Below are 8,980 nucleotides of genomic sequence, written 5' to 3'. Positions count from 1 at the left end.
GCTATTTCTTTCTGAATTAGAAATGCCCAGTTGCTCAACCTGCAACAATGAATACAAATAGTTTCCCTAACACTTTGGGGAACTGCTCCACCAAATCTAATGCACCTGTTTCAAGTTTTCTTTTAAGTCCTTACTGATGCTACTAGTATAAACCCATCACTATTGTGCCTCTGTGCCTTGGATGTGCTCCCAGCCACTCCCCTACCTCTGCCACTTGCTTGAAGGCAGCCATTGTGACAGCATTCTTTTCTTGGCCCATATTAGAGTTAGAACTGGGAGCTTATTGAGAACTGGGGATCCACCTCTCTTGTGGAAAGGGTCTGTTCCTCTCAGTGTTCCCTGTTCCCTGCTTTCTGGACCAGTAAGGTCCAGGTTTTACATAACTGTTGAGTGGATTTTCACTAACAAACATAATAATTAAAAAAAATTGAAACATGTGATTTGCCTACGTGATCTGTCTATCTGGAATTCATGTGAAATACATTTCACCTGCAGACTTGAATTTTTAAAACTTCTCCCTTGCAAATTGCTCATTCCCTACCTTGCTGCTTTCTCTTGTCATCTGTCTTTCCTGGGATATTTTTCTCATAGGACTGCAGGACCAATCTCCTGTTTCCTTCCTTCTTCTCTTGTGGTGAGCAGACTCTAAGATGGCCCCCATGATCCCACCTCCTAGTACTCATGCCCTTGAGTGTGGGTGGGGCCAGTGACTTGCTTCTAATAGAATAAGAACAGGTGATGGGATGTCACTGCTGTGATTAGAATACACAGGACTGTAGTGTTCCTGCTTCCAGGAGACGCCTTTAACTAGCGGCCATGTTGAGGAGGCCCCTTTTGCAAGGAGCTGAAGGTGGCTCTAGCTGACAGCCAATGATAAATGGAGGACCTCTGTCCAACAGGAAACAAAGAACTGATGCTATCAATAATTACACAGACTTGGAGGCAGATCTTTCCCCCACTGAGCGTGGGGGTGAGATCAAAGCTCTGGCTGACCCACTGAGTGCAGTTTTCAGATGAGACCCTGAGCAGAGGACCCAGTTCAGCTGTGCCCAGACTCCTAATCCACAAAACTTGGAGACGATAAACATGTATTGTTTTAGGCTGCTACATCTGTGGGAATAGTTTACAAGTCTTCCTTTGCCCCTGGAGTATGGCAAGGTTCAGGCTCTGGTCCCATGACCATGAAAAATTAGGCACATGGACGTGGAGAGTGAGTAGGGCAGAGTAGAATCTACTGGGAAAAAGGAAAGCTCTCAGCAAAGACGGGGTCTTGAAAGCAGGGTGTCAGTAAGACATCTGTGTTCTGTGTCTTTTATGTGGCAGAAGACAGGAAGTCTTCTGTGGGTTTTGCCCAGATGGGAGAGGTAACATTTTCTCCTTGGGGTACTACAGCTGTGCATGCCTAAGGTTTGCCAAAGTGACTCCATCTTGGTTATTACCCATGAGTGCCTAAGCAAAACCCATGGGGGTGCTAAAACCACAATGCTAATGTCATGTTTAATGACATTATAATGAGCTGGGTTAAATTAGGGAAATTTAGGTTGATTTATTGTGCCTGCACCAAAGTTGGGATGGTCACTTCTGAGCAACATCCTAGCTTAAGGGTAAGTTCTTACATTTTTCCTGTTAACTGTAGAGGCAGTATAGTGGCTGTCCCACAGTTGTTCTTGTGAACATAGTTCCTTTCTATCCCTTCTCCTGAGACCCTCCCTCTCTATGGGCCTATCCATCCCTTAACTACCTCCTCTCTCAATAGTGTTACACAGCAATAAATAATGTATTCCCTTTTTGATTTCTGGTCATAGCACCGATCTAGCCCCAGGGACATCCTCAATTTCTCTGGCCTCCCTTAAATACACAAGGCCTTTCCTTAAAGCATACCACTCCCTCACACTATGAAAATTATATCAATAGTTATCAGAATGAAAAACTTCTGAGCTTTATACCTCTTCTGGCCAAAGGCTCCCCATGCCCAAGAAACTGGCCTGAACACCTAATCCCTGCTCACAGGGGGTGGTAAAACATGGCAGTTGAACTGTCTGCTTAGCACCTTCTGTCTGTACTATTCCTCCTGACATCACTGGGTATCCCTGCCATTTGGGCCCTCTAACCATCACTAGAGAGATCCTTGGCTTCTGGTCCATAGGGGATGACAATTTGGCCTACAGGCCTGTCTCTGAAGACTATTCGGACTCTGCTCTGTGAACGGAAAGTGGTGCCAAGTCATCTCCAAAGGAGTCAGTGTTTCTTAAGTTTGCTTTCTTTTCTTAAAACTAGTTTCTACTACACAAGCAATGCATAAGTACATTCTCTTAGTTAGAAAAGCAAGTCTTAGCCTTAACTTGGAAATGCCCTTTAACTTCCACCATGGAGTCTGGGCCTTTATCCCACTTGCCTACAGTAAGCCTGTTATGAGTTTGGTGTTTCCCTCCAGACTCTTCTCTATGCCTGGAGATCTTTTTTATTTTTTTAAGAGATAGCATCTTGCTCAGTCACCCAGGTTGGAGTGCAGTGGCAAGAACACAGCTCACTGCAGCTTCAAATTCCTGGGCTCAAGCACTCCTCCCACCTCAGCCTTTTGAGTAGCTGGGACTATGCATGAGCAACTGTGTCCAGCTAAAAAAATTTTTTTTGGGAGACAGGGGTCTCACTATGTTGCCCAGGCTGGTCTTAAACTCCTGGCCTCAAGTGACCCTCCCACCTCAGCCTCTGAAAGTGTGGTTATTACAGCTGTGAGCAACCACACCTGGCCTGTTTTGGGGATCTTTGCATGTTAGTTCACACAGTTCAGTCTCATTCTTCCACTGCCACGTGGTACTCCATAGTATTGACAGGTATTTACATGGTTTCCGCTTATCTGTCATTACAAATAATGCCACAGTGAACATCTTAGTATATGCCTCTTTGAATGAGGTTTTTTTTTTTTTTGAGACAGAGTCTTGCTCTGTAGCCAGGTTGGAGTGCAATGGCGTGATCTCAGCTCACTGCAAACTCTGCCTCCTGGGTTCAAGCAATCCTCCTGCCTCAGCCTCCTGAGTAGCTGGGACTATAGGCACATGCCACCATGCCCAGCTAATTTTTGTATTTTTAGTAGAAATGGAGTTTCACCATGTTGGCCAGGATGGTCTCGATCTCTTGACCTCGTGATCCTCCCACCTCAGCCTCCCAAAGTGCTGGGATTACAGGTGTAAGCCACCAAGCCCAGCCATGGATGAGTTTTTATAGCATGGAATTGCTGGGTCATAGGATATGATTTAAATTTTAGCAGATGTTGCTAAATTGTCCTCCAAAGTAGCTATACTAATTTACAAGTTGACCAGCAGGAAATGCATATCCCTTTCTCAAGCCTTGCCAACACTTTAGAAACTTTTTACTCATCAGATAGAAGGAAATATGGTTTCTCACTGTTGTAATTTATAGTTCCTTGCATTATAAACATCTTTTAGATGTTTTTGGTCACATTTCTACTTTACAAATTATTCATTGATTTTGTCCATTTTTAAGAACTCAGTTGTCTTAATGATTTACAGGTCTTTATATAATCTTTATACTAGTACTCTTTGTCTCACTTGTCATTTATTGTGTGTGCCTTAGGAAAAGTTGTAGAATTTGACCCTATTCAATTGGTAAATCTTTCCTTTGTGATTTTGTTATTGTTTAAAAAAGTAAAAGAATAAAGAATGGCTACTCCACAGGCAGAGCAGCCTATGTTTTTTTCTTATGTCTTTAAAGAAACTTCTCCTACTCCACGGTCACAAAAATTCTTATATTTTCATCAATACTTCAACAGCTCTGTGTTTAATGTTGGGCCTTAAATTCCAGATTTTAGTGAATAGTGGCAAGTGGGGGGGTCTATTATTTTTAATGAGTAAGCAATTGTCCCAACTCTACTGGCTAGACCACCAGTCTGAAATACTACCTTTATCACACTAAACTCCCATGTGTACACAGGATGTTTTTTGAACTCCAGTTAAGTCCATCAGTACCACAGTTTTACTTCACCCAGTCTTCACAGGGACTCCAGTCCCATTTAACATACCTGCTCTCTCCAACTGTGCAATCTCTTTTTCTAGTACCCACTCTCGAGGCTTGGGCATGAACCTACAGTGCTTGAACTCAGTTGGGGAGTAGGGGGAAGCCAGTGTTGCAGTGATTCAATTCATATCTTGATGATTCTCCACATATTCTTTTTCCCTTTTAGCCTTTATACCCAAGAGAAATTCAGCTGGACACCAGTAACCTAAATGCTATTTATTGAAAAGAGCAAAGAAAGAGTGCTGACCCCTTAGGGACAGGATGAAACAAAACAAGCTCTGCAAGTCTACCTCCTGCTCAGCATACAGGCTTGTTGCCCCACTGGGCCATCTTGTTGTTGATGGGCATCTTGAAGAACTGATCAGACTGTATATAGGCAGCGATTTTCTCCAAAGCCTGAAAGGAAAATACACCAAATCTTATAAAGACCCCAACCCAGTCCAACAGATGCATACCAAAACAGCAACATTCACATGTTGCCTATGTCTACCTCCTCCACTTTTTGTAGACAGTGCCTTCAAGGTGTAGAAGTCAGGCTTTTCCCAAGATTTAAAGGTCTAGAGGTGTCCAACCATTGATCCCTTTAGGCAAAAGCCAGGCAAGAATCCACCACAACGGGATCCTACAGGGCCCAGGGAAGCCTGTGAGTGTTTTTATAAGAGAAAGGTGCAGGAAACATCACCTCAAAACGGCACATAAAAGCCTTCAGGTTTGGGAACTCATCCAGGCACTTGGGCTCAAATATACGGTTCTGATCCAAGATATCATAGGTGAGAAAATCCACAAAGGTGAGCTAGAAGAAAAGCAATAAGATGCTTGGATCTGAGGAGTAGTAGCCTGCAGAGATAGAAGGTGTGCTCTTCTTTTCCCTTCTTCCTACCTTTTCCCCTGCAAACCATGAGAATTTCCCCAGAAACACAGAGAATTGTTTCAGTTGTCCAGGTAGCTCTTCCAAATACTGAGGCTTCAGTTTTTCCTAAGAGGAAAAAACAGAATGAGAATAGTGGTGATCACTTTTGTAGTTAATCAGGGCACAGGCCAGTGACGGACATTTAGTAGCCCCTTCTCTAGGTGGCTTCTCATTGCCTTCACTTGAGGATGGCAGGGTGGGGAGGAGGAGTTTGGAAAGAAGAGGCACCAGAACTGGAATTACATGACAAAACAAACCAAAAATTATAAGTTCTGTTTCTTATTCTAATAATCTGGGTTGGTGGGAAGGTAGCAGCAGCAGAATGAAACAGAGATAACCCTTGGGTTCCTAAATACCCCTTTTTCTGATACTCCATTCAGCAGATGTGTGCTAAAGAAACTCACGTGCAGCCGGGCGCGGTGGCTCAAGCCTGTAATCCCAGCACTTTGGGAGGCCGAGACGGGCGGATCACGAGGTCAGGAGATCGAGACCATCCTGACTAACATGGTGAAACCCCGTCTCTACTAAAAAATACAAAAAACTAGCCGGGCGAGGTGGCGGCGCCTGTAGTCCCAGCTACTCGGGAGGCTGAGGCAGGAGAATGGCGTGAACCCGGGAGGCGGAGCTTGCAGTGAGCCGAGATCCGGCCACTGCACTCCAGGCTGGGTGACAGAGCCAGACTCCGTCTCAAAAAAAAAAAAAAGAAAAAAAAAAAAAAAAAAAAAAAAGAAACTCACGTGCTCAGAGCTGTAACACAGCCTTATCAGTTGTGTGCGGAAATCCATTACTTGGTTCTCTATGATGTCCACTCGAATCTTTTCTTCCTCAGTCTCACCACCTGTAGGCCAAATGATAACAAATCACCCTTGGCATTGTCCACTCTCAGACAAACTACCAGCCTGGGGTCCCTCCCCAGCCCTACCCCACTCACACATGTTGTGCTTGCGAGCGATGTAGCGCAAGATGGCATTGCTCTGGGTGATCTTGTTCTTCCCATCCATGAGGTAGGGCAGCTGAAAGGAAAAGGACAGGCCAGATGAACAACCTACCTCTCTCTTGATTCCCTACCTCTCTCTCCTGGGGAAAAGAATACTTGCAGGACAGTGAACAAGAAAGAGAAGATGCTGCATTAGGAGAAAAAAGAAAATAAGTAGAAGGCAGCAACTGGGTCCACGAGATTCTAGACAGGGGTTCTTAAATTAGTGTGTGTATGTGTGGGTGTATGTGCATGCCATGGACCTTTTCTCAGAATAAAGTTGTTAAAAGCATGAAGCAGAATAGATTATTTACACAATCAAAAAATATTTTTAAAAATTCAAATAGCATAACATGCCTATTAATGCATTAAATAGTAAGCAGATGTAATGACTAACATAGTCTCAAAGTAAATAACATATGTATATATTTATTTACACGTATATAAATATCACTTAAAATATCTGCAATGCATTTAATAGAATATAAAACTACCTGATTTCAGGCTGGGCACAGTGGCTCATGCCTATAATCCCAACACTTTGGAAGGCCGAGGTGGGAGGATTGTTTGAGCCCAGGAGTTCAGGATCAGCCTGGGTAACATGGCAAAACCCCTTTTCTAACAAAAATACGAAAATTAGCTGGGCATGGTGGCCTGTGCCTGTAGTCCCAGCTCCTTGGGAGGCTGAGGTGGGAGGACTGCTTGAGCCTGGGAGGTTGAGGCTGCAGTGAGCTGCGATTGTGCCACTGCACTCCAGCCTAAGCAACAGAGACCCTGTCTCAAAACAAAAGAACAAAAAACACACAAAAAAGAAAATACCTGATTTCTCCTAGTGACAAAGTGACAGATATGGCTAATAACCAATGTCACTTATTGTCTCTCTTCACAATAAAAGGAAATCACTTTTGCTAGTGGTTAATGGGAATGAAAATACATATCCATCCAGTTGAAGGACCCCTGAATTCTATTTATTCTATCCAGGTTAAGATCCCCTATTTTGCATCCTTCTGTACCAGGCAGGAAAGAGGCAAGGATGGATACACTTGAAGGCTTTCCCTTCTGCCCGCCACCTCTACTAAAGCCACTTACATTAGGAAAGTCCAGGTCCAGCTTGAATTTCACATCCAGCCATTGGCTTCGATCATAGTCAGGAGCTGTAAGAGACAGAATTAAGTGGGACCCAACCTCCTTAATACCTCACCTGACAAGAGCGAAAGATCTAAAGAAATGACTTGGTCCCAATACCTCAAATTCCCGGGCCCCAAAAGCATAACCATTGAGCCTCTGAGCCCTATTTGGTTAAGCATTAAGATGCGGTTGGACTATGTTAAAGAGAGAACCCCCAGTTCCAGATAAAGGATGTGTCGCTATCCATCCAGACTGGGGCAGACGTCCCACCCGGCCTTGGCGCGACGCCACCACCCTCTGGGCCTAAGAAGACCTGGGCAGGTGGAAGGCCAGCTTGGCTACAAGGGCACGCAGAGCGGCATTACCTTCCCCACACGTGTATCGTTTCTCCTCATAGGAGGTATCCGTGAACTCCAGGAGCAGGCGGATGGCCTGCGCCAGCTAGGGGAAACAGCGGTTCAGCGACTGCGCAGCTCCCACCCATTCCCAACGCCCGCCAGCTAACGTCCCCGGCTCCGGGGCTGCCGAGCCCCTGCATCCTGCCGGGGCGGTGGTTAAGCTGCCCCCCAAGCCCGGCCCCGGCGTGGTCTCCTCGGCCCCTCCCCACATGGCCCGCCATCCCAGAAGCTGGGCAGGGGTCGACGTCTGTGGCTCGGCAGCTCGAAAATGCCCCCGCGTAGAGCTGCTCCTACTGGAGACCGCGAACCCAGAGACCCGCCGTCTCCGCGTCCGTCTCTTTGACCGAGCGGCTCTACCGTTGAGACGGCACTCACCCCACGAATATCCCAGTACCCCAAAACCATAGACGACTCGCACGACATGGTGAAGGGTTTCCGAGCCTTGGCGGACTGGGGAAACCGAGAGCGGGAGGGGCTTTATACCCGACATAAGGGGGCGGGGCCCACGCGCTGGCGTCCTGACTCCGCCTCCGCCCCGTTCTCCGTCCCCTCCCTCCGCGGCTCCACAGGGCCGTGGGCAGGCGCGACTTCTGTTGTGGTTGGGGTTGAGGGCCTCGCAAGCCGAGGCGGGACACGGGCGGGAGCGCTGCAGGCGAGCAAGCGGACTGGAGGTTGAGGCTCCTCCCTTCCCCACGGGTGGGAGCCAGACTTCATTCATTAATGGTGTCAGTGAAGACGCGAAAAGCAACACTAGCCAGGCAGTTGGGACCCTAGTTACCCAGGGAGAGCGAGATTCGTGCCGTTTTTACCGAGCCAGCCGGGGCTGGAATGTGGGATAGGGAGACTGGGGCAAGGCGGGAGAGTCGGACCAGCTTCTGACCACACAGAGCAGAGGATTCCCCACAGACCAAGCTCCCCTCTCTGTCAGTCAAGGACCTCTGCAACCTGACCCCGACGTGCTTTTCCAGTCCTATCTTGCCGTCAGCCCGTCGCAACTTCATAAGCCAGCCCAACCCAAAAATGCTTGCTGTTCCTTCTACACACACTTGCATTTCCCGCCTTGGAGTGTTTGCCCTGTGATCCTCCTGCCTGCAGCCTAATATCCACAGCCTATCCTTCCTCAGCAGCCTTGCTCAAATGTCTGCCTTCTTGAAGTCTTCTCAGAACCAACCTCTATCCTGGCCAGAAGAGGTCTCTTATCTTGAATGTTTCCTACCTTTGTTTCATGGGCTTAAGTAGTTTATGGTTTCCTTATTATAATTTCCTCCTTCTCCAACCCCTCCCACTTCCTAATGCTCACGCATTTAGGGAAATTAATCTTGCCTCTTTGTGTAGCATGGACTGGAGGAGGAAAGGTACTACCATTTTTCATTCACTCATTCATCTGTCCAACAATGTTTAACATGCCCGTTATGGACAGGCACTCTTTTAGGTACTGGGGATACAGAATTGAACTCAACAGACAAAATCCCTGCCCTCAGGAAGTTTACATTCTAATGGGGAATAAATAAACTAATATATAGTAAATATCTA

General features: G+C 46.5%; 1 protein-coding gene across 2 annotated transcripts; it reads right to left on the bottom strand.

Moving 5' to 3' along the window:
- Positions 1-4,236: 4,236 nt before the first annotated feature.
- Positions 4,237-8,619, bottom strand: GSTM3 (glutathione S-transferase mu 3). Of its 2 annotated transcripts, XM_007977667.3 has the most exons (9): positions 8,537-8,619; positions 7,823-8,093; positions 7,415-7,490; positions 7,011-7,075; positions 5,877-5,958; positions 5,683-5,783; positions 4,916-5,011; positions 4,718-4,828; positions 4,237-4,431 (listed from the first exon to the last, which is right to left on the bottom strand). In XM_007977667.3, exons 2-9 carry the CDS (start codon positions 7,868-7,870, stop codon positions 4,333-4,335), a joined length of 678 nt encoding a protein of 225 aa, XP_007975858.2. In that variant the 5' UTR covers positions 7,871-8,093; positions 8,537-8,619; the 3' UTR covers positions 4,237-4,332. The 2 variants fall into 2 exon arrangements, with proteins under 2 accessions (XP_007975858.2, XP_037854103.1); XM_037998175.2 differs by lacking the exon at positions 7,415-7,490.
- Positions 8,620-8,980: the final 361 nt, after the last annotated feature.

The sequence above is a fragment of the Chlorocebus sabaeus genome, chromosome 20 (genome assembly GCF_047675955.1).
Source record: "Chlorocebus sabaeus isolate Y175 chromosome 20, mChlSab1.0.hap1, whole genome shotgun sequence".
NCBI classification, from domain to species: Eukaryota; Metazoa; Chordata; class Mammalia; order Primates; family Cercopithecidae; genus Chlorocebus; species Chlorocebus sabaeus.
This window is presented reverse-complemented; position numbering and strand designations above follow the sequence as displayed.

Coding starts and splice junctions, on each gene's coding strand:
- GSTM3 (XM_007977667.3), bottom strand. CDS start 7,870: ATGTCGTGCGAGTCGTCTATGGTTTTGGGGTACTGGGATATTCGTGGG. Junction 5,012..5,682: donor TGTGTTACAGCTCTGAGCAC/GTGAGTTTCTTT, acceptor TTTTCCTCTTAG/GAAAAACTGAAGCCTCAGTA. Junction 4,432..4,717: donor CTTTTATGTGCCGTTTTGAG/GTGATGTTTCCT, acceptor TTTTCCTTTCAG/GCTTTGGAGAAAATCGCTGC.